Source organism: Felis catus, chromosome A3 (assembly GCF_018350175.1).
Source record: "Felis catus isolate Fca126 chromosome A3, F.catus_Fca126_mat1.0, whole genome shotgun sequence".
In the NCBI taxonomy this organism is placed as follows: domain Eukaryota; kingdom Metazoa; phylum Chordata; class Mammalia; order Carnivora; family Felidae; genus Felis; species Felis catus.
Window position 1 is genome coordinate 67,749,563 of NC_058370.1, and position 23,131 is coordinate 67,772,693.

At 39.9% G+C, this 23,131-nt stretch overlaps 1 protein-coding gene across 2 annotated transcripts in view; it reads left to right on the forward strand.

The window, feature by feature from the left end:
* The window catches only part of PPP1R21 (protein phosphatase 1 regulatory subunit 21), a 63,652-nt gene that overhangs the window by 14,367 nt on the left and 26,154 nt on the right, over window positions 1-23,131 (forward strand). Inside the window, exons 4-13 of one of the 2 annotated variants that reach the window (XM_003983971.6) lie at window positions 531-632; window positions 1,978-2,142; window positions 2,320-2,378; window positions 3,386-3,480; window positions 7,127-7,179; window positions 7,667-7,816; window positions 11,861-11,962; window positions 12,051-12,139; window positions 14,680-14,816; window positions 19,660-19,752. In XM_003983971.6, coding sequence (XP_003984020.1) covers window positions 531-632; window positions 1,978-2,142; window positions 2,320-2,378; window positions 3,386-3,480; window positions 7,127-7,179; window positions 7,667-7,816; window positions 11,861-11,962; window positions 12,051-12,139; window positions 14,680-14,816; window positions 19,660-19,752 — 1,045 coding nt within the window. The remainder of the gene's footprint in view (window positions 1-530; window positions 633-1,977; window positions 2,143-2,319; window positions 2,379-3,385; window positions 3,481-7,126; window positions 7,180-7,666; window positions 7,817-11,860; window positions 11,963-12,050; window positions 12,140-14,679; window positions 14,817-19,659; window positions 19,753-23,131) is intronic. The other variant, XM_019827155.3, reaches the window with a different exon arrangement.

Here is a 23,131-nt window from a genome sequence, read left to right on the forward strand (position 1 = left end):
CCTCCGTTTATTTATAATAGCTTTATTTTATATGGTTTTATATTTTTTTAAAAATTAGATATTTATGTGAAATTTTGTATGAATTTGTCCTTGTGAATGCTGATTTATTACAATTTCTTAAAGGAGTTTAACAACTCAGACTCATGAAATTATTAAAACTGTCATTTCCCAAACCAAAAGATCAACTCGAAATGATGTTTTGTAGCATGTTTTTATTGCTAGCTTTCTGGGCCTGCTATGTCTCCCAATAGAACCATTCCCGGACTGATCTGCAAAGAATAGTGAACCTTATCTGTTCTTTATTCCCTTTATCTCCTTTTTAAGCTCTTCTGCTTGTTTCAATATTTGCAGTTCCTACTTGTGTCAAATAGGAAAAGTTAAGTGATGGATTGTATACCTTTTGCAGGATTGTTTGAGAATGGTGCACACATAGAAGAGACAAGCTACTAAGGTGATAGAGAATCTGTGTACCTTAGGATGTTTCTCTAAAGGATGAAAGTTATGTGGACATAATTTATTCTTTCCATCAGAAAAGTGGAGAATCTTCTTCTCAGTTGAGTCAAGAGCAGAAGAGTGTCTTTGATGAAGATCTACAAAAGAAGATAGAAGAGAATGAACGGTTACATATACAAGTGAGAAAATCTTTCTGTTTTTCCAATGACTTAAAGATGGGTCGTATGATGGGGCGCCTGGTTGGCTCAGTCGGTTGAGCGTCTGACTTTGGCTCAGGTCATGATCTCACAGCCTGTGGGTTCGAGCCCCGTGTCTGGTTCTGCGCTGACAGCTCGGAGCCTGGGGCCTGCTTCGGATTCTGCGTCTCCCTCTCTCTTTGCCCCTCCCTTACTCACACCCTGTCTCTCTCTCTCTCTCTCTCTCTCTCTCTCTCTCAAAATAAACATAATTAAAAAAAAAAGATGGCTCATATGATCTGGAATGTGGAAAAACCAATGCAGGACAGCACAGAGTGTTTTGTGTATGTGTTTTAATGTCTCCTGTGGTTGTTACGTATATATGTCACTGTCATTCATTCGCTTCTTAAATCTCTTTCATATCTTAATCTGATGTGTGCTTTGAAGTACGCATTTATTTAAAGGACAGCAGAATAACTTTATAACTTGACAGTACAGTACTAAGCACTGTTCATTTTAGCTAGAAAATGATGAGATGGATCATTTAGATGAGGGCTTATCAAAAAGAAGTGTTTGTTTTAAGTTATTACCATTTAGTTGGTTTGTATCTGTTCACCTGTTGGTCTGTAAGGTCTGTTAGGGTACACACCATGTCATTTTTTATGCCTTTCCCCACGACAGGGTCTCTCTCTGTCATGGCAGGCACTCATATATTTATGGAATGTTGAATAATCAGTGTTTGCCTCCCAACATTCAGCATATTTTAAGAGTCATACTGTAATATATCCAGCTGTGCCTCCTGAATTTTTTGTGAAATGGTGAGCATAGTGAAATGGTGGAAAATAAATATGCGTTTATTGCAGTCTTTTTGCGAATGTTAACAAAATGAGCTTTTGATCTTATTAAGGAAAGGAGTTTTACCTGTTTTAGGAATAGCAGCTATTTGAATTTGGATTTTTTAATTGTGGAAGTTAGCATAGCAGAAAAGTTATACCCTGGTCAGTTGAATTCTCGCTGTGTGCCAGAAGTTGTTTGAAAGAAATCCATGAGATTGAGAGGGAGGAGGTATAGGCTTTGGCATGGATCTCCTGTGTTCACATCTCGTTTCTACATTTGACAAGTTATGTAGACCCTTGAAGCTTTGGTTTCCGCAAGTGTAAAGGAGAGATAACAGCACTACCTCTGACCTACTGTGAGGATCTTGTGAGATCATGCCTGTGCGGGTTTTGCATAGTGAGCATACGCAACGGGTGGAAATTGCTCCATGAATAGTCACTGCTGTTATTTTCCTCTTCATTTGTACATATTAGGATATCGTGAAAAGATAAAAATGATCTTTTTTGTTCAGTTTTTTGAAGCTGATGAGCAGCACAAGCATGTGGAAGCAGAGCTGAGGAGTCGACTGGCCACCCTGGAGATGGAGGCGGCCCAGCACCAAGCCGTGGTTGATGGCCTGACGCGGAAGTACATGGAAACGATCGAGAAACTGCAGAATGACAAGGCCAAACTAGAAGTAAGCCCCGCTGTTGGTGAGAGCACATTAAGAGATAGTCAAGACTCTTGTAAATCTGTGCGCTTGACGGAACGCAGAGTTAGTCATTCAAGGGGAGGCGCTTGCCTGCAGTGTCCCCTAAGTGTGCTCTCATCTATAGCCTGAGCCATCTGCTTTTCTTTTTCTTCTAAAATTCAGGTAAAATCTCAGACTCTAGAAAAGGAGGCCAAGGAATGTCGGCTTCGAACAGAAGAATGGTATGTGGAAACGTGAATGAATTCCAAGGGGCCCTGAAGTAAGAATCAGAAGACCTGAGTTTTGGTTTAGCAACTCTTCTCTCTCAATTTTCTCACATTTGAAGTGAGCTGGGAATAGGCCATCTCCGGGGTCCTCCTCAGTTCTGTTCTCTCCGGAGCCTTATGCACTCTCGGTGGAGTGGCTTGTGTGTTAGTCCTCAGCCTGTGCAGATGTTTGCTGCCGTGGCCGATCGCGTTCTGGGGCTCCTGTACTGAGGACTGGGTGCTTTCTGTTTCAGACTGCGCTGAAGAGAGAGCCTTCTGATAACCCCAGGGAGGAAAACTGACTCCTTATCACTATGCCAACCTTTTAATGGTACATTTTGAATAAAAAAGAGGTTATATGATCTAATTTGGAGATACCTAAATCTTGAAATTTGATGAAGTGATGGGTGGTAAAAGCATACTCCAGTATTTATTTGATGAATGACATAATATTTTAGGTTTTTACAGAATCAGTCAACGTGTATTTCTTCAATTTAGTTGCATTGGTGGAATTATATGCATGGTTTAGATGTATACCTATACTCATAATTGAATCAAAACCAGAGAAATTATCAGATTTTGAGCCCAAGGGGAAGACAAATTTGATAGAATACTTAAAAAAGAACTTTACTGTAATACTTGAACAAACATTTATGTGCCATAAAGAGAAAATTTGTGATTTTGAAATGGCTCTAAGATTACTTTGCACTTGGGGAAATAAACTGATAAGATTGTATTAGATACTGGGACTGTGATAAATTCTGACAGTCTTCAACGTCATTCAACAGAAGTCTCAAGGGCTTCAGAATTGAGGCTTAGTATTTTTCTTATCTTCATCTTTTAATAACTGTCTACCACCAAGCATTTCCCAGTGTCAGGCACAATTCTCTGAAAGCCTGATACCAGCTGTTGTGGTAACACGGAAGTGAGGATCCACTGTCTGACTGGCAATAATGTGGTTTTGTATTTTTTTTTTCTTTCAGTCAATTACAGTTAAAGAACCTTCATGAAGATTTGTCAGGTAGATTAGAGGAGTCCTTATCAATCATCAGTGAAAAAGTACCTTTTAATGATACAAGTAGGTATTAATGTACAGTTTTTCTTTATGTGCAACTTTGAACCTGTCTATGGTAATGAACTAATTAAAATCATTTTTAATCGATGTGGCAAAAAACTTCATTGGCTCAACACAAGATTGCTTTCTTTTTGTTTTTTTTGATCAGCTTTGGCCCTCATGTTTCATAGGGAGACTGACTCCAAAGTTGGCCTTCTTGGAAAAACCTCAAATCCACATTTTTTAATTGCACATATTTAGCATATCCCAAGGTAAAAACCATCCTGCACATAAAATACCTGAAAATTTGTATAAGAAAAGTGCTCGTGGTGGGGGGAGTGGGGGAAGGGCAGTGGGCGATGGATCTTCTCAGCCTCGTATCTCCTGCTCAGTGATACAGAGCTGAGTTGAGTAAGTCCTGCTTCCTCTTCATCCTGAGAATGGTCTGGTAATTTACATAGCCATATCAAGAAAAATAACTTTTTTAAAAAAAGAAAATCAACTTACATGTATAATAGGTACCAATTTTGTAACATTTAGATAATTAAATCAGAACCTTGAAAACGAAGAATCTATTTTATTTAATTGCTTGGAATTTTGAAGCCTATATTCAATTAAGTACAGATTTCCCTTCTTACAATTACATAATTGAAATTTTTTACTTCCCCTAAATTTTTCTTCTGGAAGAACTAAGAAAAGAGGAAACAAAAGACATCAAAAAACCCCAGCAGTTTGATCTAACACTAAAATCAGCGTATGTCATTATTATATCAGAAACCTAAGGTCCTCTGAAAACAACACCTGTTTCTAGTTTCTACATTAATGTGAATAGTGCTAGCATACTTTGATCCCCTAGACTTGAAATCTTGGTATTTCATTTTCCCTTTAATCCTTGTATCAATTTGTCATCAGGTTCTAATAATTTCCTTCTGGATCTCTTTTTAAAAATTTTTCCCTTTCCAATACTAGTTGTCACCCTACCTACTTTAGATCCTTACCATGTCACTGTGGGTTACTTCTTTGAGTTCTGAAATATTTAGAGATCATTTGCTGAGTGCCTAGGTGGGTAGGGAGCACAAGGGATACAAAAATCTCTAAGAAATCTCAGGATACCCTGAAGGAACTTGTAGTTCAGAAGGGGAGAGATAATGTATAGAAATGTCTAGAAGTGTCTAGAAATGTATAGAAAAGACTCTTGGGGTTTCTGAGGAAGGACAGATTACTGCTAGAGGGTTGTTTGGGGAAGTCTTTTGGAGGAAGTGTGCTTTGAACTGGGCCTGAGTAGGTTTTTTTGGGTTGAAATGCAGGAGAACCAGCCAGGGGATTGAATGGAGTGTAGTATGTGGGACAAAAGGTGCCGTCACAGTCTGATGAGCAGTAATTAGTTAAGTGTGACTGGGAGGTGGGGGCAGTGACGGGTGAGTTCTGAAAGGCTGAGAGGGGCCGGACCCAAGGAGTTGGGACGTAATTCACGAGACAGTGGAGGTGTTTAAGCTTTTGAATGTCACAATGAGATCTGTGGTCTCACAGAGTTGGTCTGGCAAGGGTGTAGACTGCCCTGGAATGGGCAAGGGGCCAAGACTACTGTGATGCTAGTCTTGGTGTCCTGTTATGGAGGCTGGGGCCTGAGTTGTCAGGGCGATAGATGCAGGCAGGCAGGGGAGTGTGAAGAAGCAGTGTGGGGGAAAGATGTGGCACTGTTGACAGAAATCAAAGAGGCAGGTGAGAGGCAGGTTTATGGAGGAGGGGGGTGGCGAGCTTAACTTTGTTGTTTAATATTCTGGCGGATCAGCGTACGTCTAGCTGTCTATTGGTGTATGCATTTCTAAGGAAAGCCCAGACCTTGGAGAGAGACTGAAGTTGACCCTGGAGGGATGAATGGGCTTTGAGAATGTTGGGAATGAGGGGTATAAAGTGCAGAGAGGCCCGTGTAGTACCCTTGAAGAGCTGTGATCAGGAAGGAGAGAGGCTGGAGTGGAGATGATGGCGAACTGGGGAAATGGGGTGCCATGGGAGGTGGGGAAGGGAGTGTTCAGCCTGGTGGTGCTGGGCAGCAGTTCTAAGTTGTAGCATTGCTGCAGGGAGCTCAGAGAGGGTGATGGACAGTAAAGGCAGTGAGCTCAGAGAGGGTGATGGACAGTAAAGGCAGCTGCTTTGGTGACTTGGAGAAGAATGTTTTTACACAGGATAGAGGTGGATACCAGACGGCCGGCAGAGGGTTAGAGGTGAATGGGTGCTGAGGAAATAGGCAGACATGAGGAAGACATGCTGTTCTTTGAGCAGGGGGAATGAAGGAGATGGAAAAGGTTGGGAGTAAAAGAGAAGGCGTTGTATGCAGGGGATGGGTAAGGGCAGAGGACTCAGTATGATAGAGGTAAAGGGGAACAAGTTACTATGGGGATAGAGTTTAAAAAGCTGCAACAAATGCTTTTTTTGAAGGTAATTTTGAAGAAGTAGGGAGGAGAGGGGGTGGTTGATGGACTAGGCCGTGAGGAGTCAGAAGGAGCTATTGCTGGGGACCCAGGGGGAGGGTTGGCTGAGGACAGGATATGTGATGCCATGGACTCTGAGGTGGAGGGTAGGGAACATAGGAACCCTTTGGTCTTCGGCCCTGGTCTTCCTGGTGTGTAGGGGGAGGCCACCCCATCCGTGGGGCAGAGGATGAGACAGGGAATGGTGTTTGAGGCTTAAAATGGAAAAGGTTTGGAACAGATGCCTCGGGAAGGGACACAGCAATGAAGTCATGGATTGCAGAGTATCGCTGAGGCCCCCTTAAGTTTGGTAAATTAGGTTGTCATGGACCCTGATCTCCTTTCATGTTAGCAAGAGCAGTGTTGGAAATGATGGGCCAGGCTGGGAGGGAAAACAGGCAAGGCCCCCAAGAGAACTGATAGGAAAATAGTCCAGTTGTGGATGGGAGACCAAGCCCTTGGTGGAAATGGGGCTGTAAGAGAGAACTGGATGAGAGCGGCATAGGGACTTTCTGAGTTGGATTTGGGCACCAGATCTTTCTGATTAAGGACCAGGCAGAGGAGGGAGGGTTTGAGTGGCTGTAGAGATTCATAGAGATGGAGGCAGGGATTGAAGTGTGAAGCCAGGTGAAGCTAACAGAGTCTGGGATAGAGACGACTGTGAGAAAGATGAGGAGACCAACCCAGAAAAGTTAGCATTGAGTTGTTGGGATCAGCAGTAGCAGACCGTGGTAGACTGTCAAATATCGTACTGTCATGAAAACAGTGATATTTTTGGATGATTGGTGTGGCAGCTGTGTGCAGGGTTATTTTAGAAAGGAGCATGACTGAAGATAGCAAGAACATCATGGGCCTAAGTAATCGTGATAGGCCTCAAGTTTTGGAAATATTTCTTAGAAACAGAAACTCAGGGTTTATCTTACAGTTAAAAAAATTTGGGGGTGCTTGGCTGGATAGAGCATATGTCTTTTGATCTCAGGGTCATGAGTTCACACCCCACGTTAGGCATACTTAAAAAAAATCAAAAGTTTTACTTTATCTGAGAAACAACTGATTCCATATAAACTCCATTATTCTCTTACACTATGATTTACAATTCTTACGTAAAGCTGATTTTGCTGCAGAGCATTTATTTTTCAGTTATGCAGCTTCTCTGTAAATGTAAAATGAATTAACATGCATCCATTTTTGTTTTGTAGAATATAGTCAGTATAACGCTCTGAACGTTCCACTCCACAATAGGAGACATCAGGTAATGATGATGTTTTTATTTTCAGCGATGTGTATGTCAGACTTTTCAGAAATAAGAATTTATCGGTTTGGGCCTCTGTTTAGTGCACTAAACCATGTGTTTAACTTTTGCTTCACTTTGTCATACATTTTAAAAAAAATTGCATAATCTGCTGTTCATTGAATTCATAAATAATACAGATTTTTGTTCTCTTTCATCTGATGACTTTAGAATGGAATTATGGGATGCAATAATTTTGTGAGTCCTACTTTTCTTGTAGGTTGGTGGACTTGTGCTTATGTGGTCTAGGTTAAGTGGAAGAGGTCTATTTTCTAAAACTGGTGGCATTCTAATTAGGAGGGAATATTAAAATCCAAGTGGGGGCAAATAAATTTAAATTAAGGAATAATTATACTAGAATTTAAGTGTTTTCTCTAAAAGGGGACTTACTAAAGTTGTTTGAGAATAGTAATTGGAGAGTTGACTTTATATACTTTCCATTTAAAAGCTGAAGATGCGGGACATTGCTGGGCAGGCCCTGGCTTTTGTTCAAGATCTTGTGACGGCTCTACTGAACTTTCACACCTACACAGAACAGAGGATTCAGATTTTTCCTATTGATTCTGCCATTGACACTATATCTCCGTTGAATCAGAAGGTAAAGTTAATTCAGGATACCTTTCTTTGCCCTGAACAAGTAGGAGGACACGTTATTTCTTTTCAGACCACTACTGTGCATCAGCCGACTACCATGGAGGACATGGAAGAAAACTGTAAGTCACAGTCTTTACCCTCAAGATAAAATATGGCAAACATGGAGATTCTTAAGAAATTAAATAGTAGGGGGAAGTGTGGGTGGTAAGATCAGTAAGTGAAGTGAGGTCATCAGGGAGGGAAGATTGCTGTTGGTGGTAGTGTCTGGGACAGCTTCTTTGGCGATTTGAATGGGCTTTGAAAAATGAGCGGGAATTGAATAGGAGGAGAGAAATAGAATGGGTGTTTTTTTTCCTCCAGAAGAGGATATAAGACATGAGCAAAGTCATGGAGTTAGAAGGCATAATGAAGTGTGTGTGTGGGGGTGGAGCGGGGGGAAGGGAGCAGTGAACAATCTGTTTTGGCAAGAGTGTCAAGTCTTTTAAGTGGAGGAATGGGAGGTCAGGTTGCACAGAAAAAAACATGGCTCCGGACTCTAGAAGGCCCCTGGGCAGGCCAAGGCCCAGACTTTTCACATTTCTCCATCGTAAGGATGGAGGACTTCAGTAGTTTTTTGACCCGGATGTGGCATAAGGAAAAGTGCATTTTATTGTTGGAAAAGTTAATTTGCTGGCATTTTTCTTTCCTTGTTTATACTCTCTGTGTAACTTTCTTCATTGGATATGTTTAAATTAAAAAAAAAAATTTTTTTTTAATGTTTATTTATTTTTGAGAGAGACTGAGACAGAGCGTGAGTGGGGCAGGGGCAGAGAGAGAGAGAGAGAGAGAGAGAGAGGGAGAGGGAGACACAGAATCTGAAGAAGGCTCCAGACTCTGAGTTGTCAGCACAGAGCCTGATGCGGGGCTCAAACCCACGAACAGCAAGATATGACCTGAGCCGAAGTCGGACGCTTAACCGACTGAGCCACCCAGGTGCCCCTGGATATGTTTAAAAGCAAAAAAAATATATGTGGTATAGTTGACCCTTCTTGCTGGGGTATGGAGTGGGGTGAGACTGCTTCTCTGCTTGATTTTTGGGGTATGTTCAGAGTGTGTGAAGTTTAAACAAAGAATAAGAAGAGGGCTAAGTGTTGTTCCCTTCAGTCCTTTTTTTGGGGGCCTGGCAAATTTTGTTCCTTCCTTTCCTTTTTTCTCCCCAGCTGGTTCTTTTTTTTTTTTTTTTTTTTTTAATGCTTATTTATTTTGAGAGAGAGAGAGAAAATCCTAAGTAGTCTCCATGCTGTCAGCACAGAGCCTGCCGCAGGGCTCAGACTCACAAACCATCAGATCATGGCCTGAGCAAATTTAAGAATTAGATGCATAACCACTTAACGAACTGAGCTACCCAAGCCCTCCCACCCCTTCCCGATTCCCTGCCCATCTAGTTCTAATGAAGGGATTTACGATAGTTTGCAGGACCACCTTTTACTGAAAAGGAAAAATAAACAGTGTACTAGTTAGGTATTGCTGTGTAATAAATTACACTAAAACTTAGTCATTTAAAACGACAAACGTTTATTATCTCACACACTTTCTGTGGGTAAGGAATCAGGAGAAAATTATCCTGGTGGGCTTTGGCTTATGATCTTTCATGAGGTCAGTCAAGAGTCAGCTGAGGCTGTATTCATCTAGAAACTTGCCCGGGGTGGGGGGATTTGCTTCCCAGGTGGCTCACTCACGTGGCTGGTGAGTTAGTGCTGGTTGTTGGCGGGAAGCCTTGGTTTCTCAATGAGAACACCTCTCCACAGGGCTGCTTGAGTGTCCTTAGGACACAGCAGTTAACTTCCCCTAGAACGAGGGATCCAAGAGAGAGCAAAGTGGAAGCCACAATGCCTATTGTGACTTAGTGTGGGTACTGAGTATCATCACTTCTACCATATCATTTTGGTCACACAGACCAACCCTGAAACAATGTGCTAGGTAGGGCACTACACAAAGCCAAGAATGGCCAAGGCCCGGATCAGTGGGGCTAGCTTGAAGGCTGGCTCCCACAGGGAGGAAATTGAGGGATTTTGCTGTAGATGTGTGCTCTTAAGTGCCCCCATAATGTGGTATTCTGAAATGAATCTGCCCCTCTTCCTACTTGGCTGATTCTTCTTCCTAGCTTGTTTTTTTGTACCATGCAGTATTTCCAGGGATTGAATAGTGTTTATGTCCATAGATCCTGTAAGTACCTATTAGTGTAGCAAAAGCCTGGATTCTGAAGCCAGACTACTGGGGTCCCAGCCCAGTTCTGCCACTTTCTGTGTCCTCTTGGGCAATTTATTTAACCTCTCTGTACTTCATTTTCCTGATCTTTAAAACTGAGGATAGAGTACATACCTCATAGGTATATATGTTTGAGGATTAAGTGGATAATACGTGCAGAGTACTAAGAATAGTGCCTGGGACGTAGTATGCACTCACTAACGGTTAGTTCTTGTTATCATTATGTCTTACACATAGGAAACCCTCAGGAGATGCTTGATTTTCATCAGTTTTGATCTGACGCCGTATATCTACTGAAGTTCATAAAGAATTAAACTTTGGGTCTTTGAAATATGCTCTTCAGTTTCACTGTGGGAAAAAGCTTTCAGATGACTTGGGTAGGGAAATAGTACTGCAGCATTTTAATGTGGTTATATTTTCTTTTACACTTCTGTAATATCAAAAAATATATTTTACTCATTACTGGTTCTTTGTGCGTTATTGGAATTTTATTTTAGCTTGTTGCCGTATTAAGCCCACACAGGGAGAGTCACATTTGTTAGTCTTAACTTCCTGAAGCACTTCATTAACTTTGAAGAATTCATGTATTTCTCAATATCTTACTTTTGGTGTTTTGGCCTGTGAAATGTTCTATGTGGTTTCCCTAATAAGTTTGTATTATTGAAGGGGATTCAGAAACCACTTGTTAAAAGATGACCAGAGTGTTTAGACTTGTTCATAGAATCATAAAGTAGACATTTAGATGTGTAAGCCTAATGTTCAACTTCACAGGTCTAAAGACTGAAGTTCAGAAAGACTGAGATGCCCAGAGCCATGTATCTATAGTTTAGGGGGGGCCAGTTGAATCACATTTCTGCATAGTGAGATCTTACATTTCTATACTTAGAAATCAACATTTGAGCCATTATACAATACTCATTATACAGTAATTGAGATATTTTGTAGGTGAAAATTAACCTTTTTGCTTTTAAGTTGTCTAAATGCCTGTAGGATGTTTTTCTGAATTGATTCTTCATACTGAATTGTTCTTAAATACTAAACATCAGTGATGGTAATGAAAGTTTTTATATCCTCATGTTGGTGAGAATTGTATTTCTGGACTTTGTTAACTCTGAACATTGTCCACAGTACAAATAAAAATCTGTCCTTAATAGACTTGTTTTTTAAAAAAGGTACAGGGGCACCTAGGTGGCTCAGTTGGTTAAGCGTCCGACTTTGGCTCAGGTCATGATCTCACTGCTTTCTGAGTTAGAGCCCCACATTGGGCTCTGTGCTGACAGCTCAGAGCCTGGAGCCTGCTTCGAATTCCGGGTCTCCCTCTCTCTCTCTGCCCCTCCCTTGTACGTGCTCGCTCTCTCTCTCTCTCTCTCTCTCTCTCTCAAAATAAATAAACATTAAAAATTTTTTTTTAAAGAATGAGATACATAACCTAAAAACCTTTCATACAGTTTTGATTTTCTTTTCTTTTTTTTAACGGAGACCCCTGTAGAGAAGCAGGTGTTTGGGGAAGGCCTGTTGGTGCTGGTTGTATGCAGTGTCCCCTCTCCATTTCCACCCATGCCTGGTTGTTAATTATGTCTCCCAGGCCCCCTTTCAAGTTCCTCCTTTTGGAATGAGATGGGGACTTGGGGATTGTATTTGGAACTATTAGAGGGGAGCATATCTGTTTTGTAAAAGCCAAATTTCCCAGAAAAATTTCCCAAAAAAGTTTATTGCAACTCAGTTGAGTCCATTTACAAATCTGTTGGTATTTGTTATTTTCCAGTGATGTAACTCCCAATTCTTTCCCTTCTGTATTTAGTTCTCACAGTACCTTCATGAAAATGCGTCCTACGTCCGCCCTCTTGAGGAAGGAATGCTTCATTTATTTGAAAGTATTACTGAGGATACTGTGACTGTCCTGGTAATTTTCTTCTGTGTTTCACTTCTGGAAGTGGAGGCTCTCTTTGTCAAATAACACTATTAACCATGAAATTATTTTTCTCTTCCAGGAGACTACTGTGAAATTGAAAACTTTTTCAGAGCACTTAACCTCTTACATATGTTTTCTTAGGAAGATTCTTCCTTATCAGTTAAAAAGGTACTTAATCCTTGAGGGCAAGGAATTTGGGGAATTGTGGGATGTCACCTGACCTGTGCTGGAATTAATAAAATAGAGACAGGTATCTCTTGTGATCTGCCTGATCTTTCTGCACCATAGCCAATTTGGACTTTTACGAAAAAGGAAAATATGGCTTGAGCAGCATAAACTTATATTTAAGAAAATTTGATTGTTGTGCATCTGTTAGGGTTTTTTTGAGTAGTTCTGTACTGTGGTTACTGCTATAATCACATAACAGTATGAATCCATGTTTTCAGTGATTGTGAATCACACATTTATTGAAATAATTTCAGTTTTATCTTTTTGCTGTAAACAAAACCCCCATTTAGATGGGGGTTATAATAGTTAGCTTCTACGATTGGATCTGTAATCATTAGGTTTCTTCAAGGTGGTATTTTCTTGTTTTTATTATTGGTGATGTTTATAAGTTACAAACTAAAAATTTTGTGTATGTGCTCCACCCCTTGTAGAAGATGTCATTTTGTAACCTTAAGTATTCTTTGTTAAGTATTTCTGGAAGGGAAAGTGAAAATAATCTCCATAACTGGAAATTTGATATTGCTTGTACATTTTGATATTTTTGGTCTAAAGCTAACAAGACCTCCATCTAAATCTTTTCATCCTAAGATTTAGCCTTAAAAAAAAAGAATACAACTGGAACACAAGAGAAACAAGAACACAGATGTGTTATAATATATTGTAGAATAAACTTTAGAAAATATGTAGATAACTCATATGTAAGTAACTCACTTAGAGATTTTGAAAATATACAAGTAATTATGGTTCATAAGTCCTTATAAAACTAAAGTAGTAGGTTTTACCTTTTTAAAAATGTATACTTTCATTATTTGAAACATTTAATATGTGTTAAAAAGCCATTTTATTTCCTAATTAAATGTTATTTAATTCTGAATTAAAAGTTATTTCAGTAACCAAATTTTATGATTTGTTGGTATGATAGAATTTTAGGAATTTAATAATTATGAATTACAGTTTCATTCAGATTCTTACATCTTATGGTTCAGTATAGTTAAAGTTTTTTGAAAATTGATTCTAGAAGTTTAACACTAAATTTAATATACCTTATTGATCTGGCTTATGTTTAAGAGGAATCTGAGAACCACTGCAAAAGTGGTATTTACTACTTGAGACACTTAGGCATTTTTATTTTACCTTAATTAATTTTTTCACTATTGAGTTTTTAGAAACATTGGATAAGACCTTTCTTGACCTTAGATTCCTATTTTTGGAATGTTGTTCCCTATCCCATCATATATTTATGTTTTTAGGCAACTTTTCATCATTGGTTTCAAAACCACTTTAATTGACAAGATGGCATGTTTTTTAGTTGTAAACGGGCTTAGTATTAAATGAAACTGTCTGCTATAAAGTAGAAAAAGAGACATGGCAAGGTCGAGGAGGGAGATATGATTATTTTTCCTGTGATAATAACTCTTCTAGCTTTATATAGAAAGCATTTTGCTTGATTACCTGCACATTTTATTTTTTAAAATTTTTTAACGTTTATTTATTTTTGAGAGACAGAGACAGAGCACGAACAGGGGAGGGATTACCTGCACATTTTTAAAAAGTACTGTTAAGAATCCACCTGTTTTTTTAACCTTACAAATACATATACTATAAAGGTTTCTTAATGATTGACTGTCTGCTGGTTCCTGGTCAGTTCTCTTTAGGAAGTCAGTCTATGAGATATTTTTCTCCTCAAAATATTTTTGTATTCTTTTTCTTCTCTTTTCTTTTCTTTCTTTTCTTCTCTTTTCTTTTTCCTTCCTTTCCCTTCCTTTTCCTTTTCCTTTTCCTTTTCCTTTTCCTTTTCCTTTTCCTTTTCCTTTTCCTTTTCCTTTTCCTTTTCCTTTTCCTTTTCCTTTCAGCTCTGTGCCCGGCGTGGGGCTTGAACTCATGACCCCAAGATCAAGAATCACATGCTCTATCACCTGAGCCAGCCAGGCACCCCTCCTCAAAATATTTTTTTCCTCAAAATATTTTTTTTTTTTTTAATTTTTTTTTCCAACGTTTTTATTTATTTTTGGGACAGAGAGAGACAGAGCATGAACGGGGGAGGGGCAGAGAGAGAGGGAGACACAGGCTCCGAGCCATCAGCCCAGAGCCCGACGCGGGGCTCGAACTCCCAGACCGTGAGATCGTGACCTGGCTGAAGTCGGACGCTTAACCGACTGCGCCACCCAGGCGCCCCATCTCAAAATATTTTTAAGAGAAATAATTTTGTGCTGTTCTCAGAATGGAAAGACAATGGACACCTGCCTTTTTTTTTTTTTTTTTAATTTCTCATTTAGTCCTCTGTTACTCCTTTGACATTTGCAGCCAACAGGTATATGTATTACGGTTTAAAAAACGGAACCTTATAAATGAGATAATTTTTTTTTTCTTTTTTGTAAAGTTTTCTCTTTGGATCTAGTTGTTTGAGAATTGAGAGGATTTATTGTAGCTATTTGAAAATCGTTAGGATGCTCACTTTTGAAAAATCTGCTCATTCCTAGTTTAGAAGAAGAATGTGAATCTTCTCTTTGCACATCTGCGTTGAGAGCCAGGAATCTAGAGCTGTCTCAGGACATGAGAAAAATGACAGCTGTGTTTGAGAAGCTGCAGACTTACGTCGGTCTTCTCGCCTTGCCAAGTATGTTTGTTTGTTGCTCATGGTTCAACCTGAAGAACTGAGAGTACAAGAAGCTGGACAAGGAGATGTTTAGTTTGTTTGAGCAGGAAGAATGCAGGATCTAGAGTCAGAAAAACTTGAACTCAAGTCCCCCAGCCCCTTACACGTTTATGGTCTTGGCCAACTTGCTTTATCTCTCTGTACCTGTCTTCCCATTTAAAAATGGAGGTAAAATGATTTTTAAGTTAAATTAAGAATGTACAGAATCAGGCATTGAAGACATGCATTAAATATTAATTTCCTTTCTCACCATCTTCTTTTTAAAAAAAAAAATTTTTTTTTTAATGTTTATTTATTTTTGAGAGACTGAGAGAGAGCACGGGCAGGGGAGGGGCAGAGAGAGAAGGAGACACAGAATCCAAAACAGGCTCCAGACTCTGAGCTGTCAGTACAGAGCCTAATGCGGGGCTCAAACCCATGAGCCATGAGATCATGACCTGAGCCGAAGTCGGACACCCAACTGCCTGAGCCACCCAGGCACCCCTCACAATCCTCTTTTTTAAATGCAGAGGGGCAAAGCATAAGAATTTGTAGCAACTTCCCAACAAGTAGAATGGGGGGGGGGGGTTTAGAAGTAAAAATATCATTTGTTTCCCTTTTGTCTAATTTGAGGAGAATATTTTCAGGTAATTGAATGGATCTCAGTTTAAGCGATGTTTTAAGAATGACATGATTTTTCTGGAACTGTTATTTGGTTTTTTTTGTAACAGCTTTAATGTGATATAATTTACATACCATACAGTTTACCCATTTAAAGTATAACATTCAGTGGTTTTTAGTATATTCACAAATATATGCACCATCATATATCAAAGTTAATTTTAAAATATTTTCATCACTTCAAGCAGAAACCCTGTATACTTTAGCTATCACCTTCTTTTTCCCCTGTTCCACCCCTCCTTGGCTTTAAGCAACTACTGACGTACTTTCTGCTCGTAAGTTTGCCTATTCTGAACACTTTGTATCAACAGAATCATATAACATGGTTTTTTGTGACTGCTTTTTTTTCACTCAGTGTAATGTTCTCAAGATTCACCCAACAGGAAGCATGTATCAATAATCTATTCCTTTTTATTACAGAGTACCCTCCCATTGTAGAGATATACCACATTTTATTTACCTATCAGTTGATGCTTTCTATTGTTTTCCACCTTTTGGCTGTTATGAATAGTGATACTATAGATATTTGTGAACAGTGTTTGAGTGGACTAGCTTTCATTTCTGTTGGGTATATACCTAGGAGTGGAATTGCTGGGTCATATGGTAACGACTATACTTAACTGTTGGAAGAACTGCCATACTGTTTTGCAAGGTGGCTTCCCACCAGCAGGGTTCTGATTTCTCCACATCCTCACCAATACTTGTTATTATCTGGCTTTTTGATTTTAGCCATCCTAGTGTTATTATTCAACTTTCTGAGGTGGTGTCTCATTGCTCTTTTGATTTGTATTTCCCTGATGTCTAATGAGGTCAAACATCTTTTCATGTCCTTATTGGCCATTTGTGTGTCTTCTTTGAAAATAGATTTATTCAGATCTTTTCTCCATTTTTCAATTAGGTTGTCTTTTTATTATTGAGTTGTAAGTGTTATTTTTATTTTTTTTATAAACAATTTTTTTTAAATTATTTTTTTTTGAGAGAGAGAGCTAGAGAGAGAGCAAGCATGAGCTGGGGAGAGGCAGAGAAGAAGACACAGAATCTGAAGCAGGCTCCAGGCTCTAAACTGTCAGCACGGGGCTTGAACTCATGAACTGCGAGATCATGACCTGAGCTGAAGTTGGACGCTTAACTGACTGAGCCACCCAGGAGCCCTGTTTTTAAAAATTTTTTTTAATGTTCATTAATTTTTGAAAGAAAGAGAGACAGAACATGAATATGGGAGGGGCAGAGAGAGAGGGAGACATAGAATCTGAAGCAGGCTCCAGGCTGAGCTGTCAGCTTAGAGTCCGATGTGGGGCTCAAATCCATAAGCCAAGAGATCATGACCTGAGCCAAAGTCAGATGCGTAATTGATGGAGCCACCGAGGTACCCCTGTAAGTGTTCTTTATATACTCTAGATACAAATACCTTTTTGGATATATGATTAGCAATATTTTCTTCCATTTTGTGGGCTTTCTTTTCACTTTTTTATGGTGTCCATTGAAGCACAAAAGTTTTTTAATTTACATGAAATCTATTTTTATTTTATTGTTTGTGCTTTTGGTGTCTAAGAATCCATGGTCAAATATGAGGTCATAAAGACTTACCTCTATGTTTTCTTCTAAGAATTTTATAGTTTTAGCTTTCATGTTTAGGTCCTTGATCCATTTTGAGTTAATTTTTTTATCTGGTGTGAGGTGTATATCTAGTTGTCTCAGCGCCATTTATTGAAAAGACTTTTTTCCCTATTGAATGACCTTGGTACACTTGTTAAGAATCAGTTGATCATAGGTTTATGGATTTAATTCTAGACTCTCAGGTTTATTCCATTAATCTATATATGTGTCAGTCCTATGCCAATACTATACTGTCTTGATGACTGTTGCTTTTGGGTAGGTTTTGAGATCAGGAAGTGAGAGTCCTCCTAGTTTGTTCTTTGTCAAGATTATTTGAGTGTTCTTTCTTTTTTTTATGTTTATTGATTTATTTTGAGAGAGAGGGAGGGAGAGAGAAAGAATGTGAGTGAGAGTGAAGGAGGAGCAGAGGGAGAGGGAGGGAGAGAATCCCAAGCAGGCTCTGCACTGTCAACGTGGAGCCCAACACAGGTTTTGAACCCACAAACCATGGGATCATGACCTGAGCTGAAACCAAAGAGCTGGAGGAGCGACTGAGCCACCCAGGCACGTCTGTTTGACTGTTCTTGTTCCCTTGTAATTTCATGTAAATTTTAGAATCAGCTTGTCAGTTTCTACAAAGAAGTCAGCTGGGATTCTGACAGGGATTGCACTGAATCTGTAGATCAGTCTGGGGAGTTTTGTGGGTTGAATTGTCTCCGCAAAGTACGTGAAATGCTACTCTGGTATCTGTGTATACAACTTTATTTGGAAATAGGATCTCTGCAGATGTAATCAAGGTAAGATGAGGTCTTACTAGTTTAGGGAGAGCCCTGTCAGTCCAGTGACTACCATCCTTATAAGGAGAGATTTGGAGACATATAGAGACACAGGAGAGACTCAGGGAGGCCATATGAAGACCAAGGCAGGGATTGGAGTTAATCCTGCCATAAGCCAAGGAACATGTGGGCCAACAGAAGCAGGGAGAGGCAAGGAACTATTCTCTGGAGCCTTCAGAGGAAATGTGACCCTGTTAGCACAGCTTTGATTTCAGACTTCTGGCTTCCAGAACTGTAAGAGCGCTGTTTTCTGTGGTTTTAAACCACTCCCTTTGTAGCACTTTGTTACGGCAGCCCTGGGAAACTCACACAGGGAGTATTGCCATCTTAATAATGTTAAGTTTTCTGGTTCATGAACATGCTGTATTTTTGCATCTAGACAGACCTTCTTTAATTTTATTTTGTAGTTTTTCAGAGTAATCACCCTGATTACTTGTTGTTTCTCAGGGGTTTAGCCATGGGCAGGCCCACAGTCGCCCTGGGTAACAGTGGTTTTGTCAAGGCCCTTTCCCAGTTTTGTTCCTTCTTTTTTTTTTTTTTTTTTAATTTTTCTTTAATGTTTAATTTAGAGAGAGAAAGAGAGGAGGAGGAGCAGAGAGAGAGGGAGGTGCAGAATCCTAAGCAGGCTCCAAGCTCTGAGCTGTCCACACAGAGCCCAACGTGGGGCTTGAGCTCACAAACTGCCAGATCATGACCTGAGCCAAAGCCGGATGCCCAACCAACTGAGCCACCCAGGCACCCCTGTTCCTTCTTTTTTTTAAAGTTTATTTTGAGAGAGAGAGAGAGCGCGAGCACTAGTGGGGGAGGAGCAGAGAGAAGGTGAGAAAGAGAATCCTAAGCAGACTGTGCACTATTGGCATGGAGTGCGATGTGGGGCTCCAGCACAGGGACCGTGAGATCATGAACTGAGCCCATATCAGGAGTCTGATGCTTAGCCCACTGAGCCACCCAGGCGCCCCTCCTGTTTTGTTTCTTAATCACGTGAAGGATAAACTCCACTGATTGCTGACTGGCTGCTGTCTTGTTTTCAACAATGCCTTTGGGGCATAAATTGCTTCACAGATGATCCAGTTAAATTTGGGCTTTTTTTTTCTTTTAAGTTTATTTTGTGTGTGTGTGTGTGTGTGTGTGTGAGAGAGAGAGAGAGAGAGAGAGAGAGAGAGAGAGAGAGCGAGAGCGAGCACATGCATGAGAGCATCTACACCTGTGCGCACGGAAGGGGCAGAGAGAGAGGTAGGGAGAATCCCAAGCAGGCTCCATGCTGTGAGCTCAGAGGGCCTGTGGAACTGCTCATGCTGTCATGCCAGAAGTGGAGCTCTGATATTTGAATAATGGTGTTTTTAGTGATGTTCAACTAATAATCATGTATAGGGAAAGGAGAAATTGAGAAATGTGTCCTGAAGTTACAAGGTGAAAATTCAACTTTTATTTCAAGAAGAATCATAAAATATGTAATCCTACTTAACAATGTAATTTTGGTTCTTAACCATTAAAAATATTTGTGGATGTGGGTAATGCAGATGAGTTGGATGTATATTTATCACTCTTCTATCTGAATGTGTTTGCAAAGACTTCAGGAGCCATTATTTCCAACATATCACAAGCCATCTTTATTTTCTCTCTTCCCAAGAGTAGAGGAAGCAGGTGAGCTCTCAGGTTTTTAGGCGAAGTCTTCTGGGAAAATGCTTAGGCTTGTGATTTTGGTTTCCTAGGTACAGAGCCAGATGGACTCCTTCGGACGAACTATAGTTCTGTCTTAACAAATGTTGGTGCTGCTCTGCATGGATTTCATGATGTCATGAAAGGTGAGGTTTGGAAAGAACATAAATAAGCTGAAAACCTTCATCTCATTTTCTCAGATCTGCCCAAATGAGATTAAACCAATACCACCAAGGCTAATAGACCCCAGAAAAAGGCTTAGTAGCATTTGGCTTATGTTGAAGTGTGCAGCTCACTGCCTTCTGTTTTTTCCATCTGCTTCATTTCAGAAGGTAAACACAGTGCTGAAGAGAAACCCTTGTGCACAGTACTTTGGCCAAAAATACATTGCACTGATTTAAGGCAGGTGTGTGAATTTTATCAAGCCAGACATGCTATTCAGAGGCATTTAGCAAAATACTTTGCACTTGTTAGAGCCCAAGCATGAAGGAGTTGAGGAATCCAGGGTTTAAAGTTCCAAGAAAGAATGTACTCACTTTCCACCATCCTGTGCATTTTTAAGTTTAAAGTGCCCATTTTAATTCCCTCCTCTCTCTCTCCCTCTCTGTCTCTGCCCGTCACTCACTTGCACCCACTCTCTCTCTCTCAATAAAATGAAATAAAGTACCCATTTTAAGGCCTGTTTTCTTCAGGGGAGACTTAAGGAGTGGAGGTCTGGTTTTAAGCTTTGATTAGTTTTTAATTGCTATGTACAAAGAATATAGTCGGCTGAAGGACATTTCATATGCTTCTTAGCTAACTGTGATCCTGAGTCGACTTTTCAGTCTGTGGGTCTGCATGGCTTCTAGGTTTTTTTCTTCTTTTCCCTTTGAAGAGAGTTGGGGTAGGAGAAGGAGGAAAGGGCAGAAGCAATTATTGGAAATAGCCCAGATTAATAATAGCCTAGATTATTCATTATGGTATTTAGGTAACAATTAGGGACCAATTACTAGTTTCACAGAAAATAATTTTAAAACCTTAAGACTGTTGGAAAGCATGTACAAGATGGGTGTATTCAGGCTCTCTTGTAGGTTGGCATGTAACCTCCAGCACTGGGAATCATTCAGTCTTAGTGTCAGCAGTATTAGCTAGCACTGTCTTACCGTTCAGTATGGAGAATATACCTTTCTGTGGCTCGTCTCCAATTATAAGGAATTTAAAAAATCACTGTACTTCTAGGGCTAGCCGTGGCTGTAGGAATCACAGCTTGAATAGACAGTCTTGGTAACAGATGACAAGAGTCAGCCCAAACCCAGCAGAACTAGTCTGCTGTGTAGAGGACCTAAGGGCATGGTGCCTTTTTCCTGTGCAGCTTTTGGTTTGGTAAGTTAAAACCTAGCTATGGTCCTCTCTTCCAGGACTTTAGTTAACCCAGAGCTAGGCCATTGAAACCATAGGTAGCTGTTGCTACAGTTTTTGGTTTTAGTTTCTAAATTTTGCTATGCTGATATTATTTGTTCTTGCTAGCAGTTTCTCCAGCATTCCTATAAAGAATGGGTGAGAGCAGTGGAGGGTTGCTATCCAATAAGAGGGGTCTTAAAGCTTCCTTTACATTAAAAAAAAATCTCGATTTTATTTATATTTCTATTTTAATTAATCTATAATATACAGAGTTTTATACAGATGCTTTCTTTTTTTAAGATTTTTTTTTTTTTAATAATCTCTGGACCCAGCATGGGGCTCCAACCTACAACCCCGAGATCAAGACTCAGATGCTCCATCAACTGAGCCAGCCAGACACCCCTATTCAGATGCTTTTATTCAAACATTACATAAGATTAAGACACCAAGTGGTCCAAATGTAAGAATGTTACTGTTTGTTATTTGGGACATGAGCTAATGGAACTTATGGGAGGATCAGAGGCACCCTCCACCCTGAACCCCCTTAGTTCCTCCACTTGTTTCTGTCCTTGAAAACATAACGTAAGAGAGAGAATATTGGGAAACATGAAGGGTGGTTGGCAAGATTATGGGGTCCTGTTACTAGGTTTACAGTTTAAATCTGTCTTTTTACTTAACTTGTAAGACTGGTGGGTATCTCTCATGGAAACTCAGAGTGAATATCAACTGGCATTAACAGAAGAAGCTTTATGTTTCAGAGAACTCTCATTTCAAGCCTCTTCCCTTCCTGCTTTGCCCTGAATAATTGCTTGATCTAAGTTAGAAGGCAGGCAGGTGTCATTGTAAAAAGAGAGCTAGAGATATATTAAAATGTCTGTCCTAATGGATTTAAAATAGGAGTGAATTAATCTTTTAACAAGTGAATTCTGAGGGAGAATTGTTATTTTTTTAAAGTTTATTTATTTTTTTTTTTTTGAGAGAGAGAGCGTGAGCACAAAAGGGGAGGGGGGGTGGAGAGAATCTCAAGCAGACTCTGCACTATTAGCTCAGAGCCTGATGTGGGGCTTGAACTCATGAACTGTGAGATCATGACCTGAGCTGAAATCAAGAGTTGATTGAGCTACCTAGGCTCCCTGAGAATTGTTGATTTTTAGTCTCAGGTCTAAAGCAGGTAGACTCATAGGAAACATAAGAGAAAAATAAATCTCTGGGCTTAGGTTGCATGATTTCTTTGTTCTTTTTGGATTTAAAATTTAATGTCAAGGAACACCCTAAATAATTGAAATATTTCGACTTGATAAAGAGTACACAATTTGATTAGGAGTATTACTGTTGTCAAACTGCAGTGGCACAGATCCAGTAGAAGCCATGTAAGTATTCATAGTATTCTATGACTTTCATTAAGTATCCCAGTCACCTGCTGATCACCTAAGATTACTGCCAGCCAAGTTGTATCATAGTTTTGTGTACTTCTAGCAAAATTGCGACCAAACCTTTCTGTGGTGTGTAGAGAGAAAATGTCTGTGTTAGGGGCTAGCAAGTTCAGTATATAGGAGTGTTCAGTGTTCAAATCAAAAAAAAAATTTTTTTTTATAAATTTTTTTTTCAACGTTTATTTATTTTTGGGACAGAGAGAGACAGAGCATGAATGGGGGAGGGGCAGAGAGAGAGGGAGACACAGAATCGGAAACAGGCTCCAGGCTCTGAGCCATCAGCCCAGAGCCTGACGCGGGGCTCGAACTCACGGACCGCGAGATCGTGACCTGGCTGAAGTCGGACGCTTAACCGACTGCGCCACCCAGGCGCCCCCCAAAAAATTTTTTTAATGTTTATTTTAGAGAGAGAGCGAGTGCGTGCATGTGAGCAAGTGGGGGGAGGGGCAGAGAGAGAGGGAGACACAGAATCCGTAGCAGGCTCCAGGTTCCAAGCTCTCAGTACAGAGCCCAGTGCGGGGCTCGAACTTATGAACTGTGAGATCATGACCTGAGCTGAAGTTAATGCCCAGCTGACTAAGCCACCTAGGTGCCGCCAGTTGAATTTTTATTCACTTGGGTATCTTATGAATATATAGAGGATAATCATTTATTTTTGAAAACGTAAATATAATAGTAATATACTAATTAGTTGATTCTTTTGCTGTGGCAA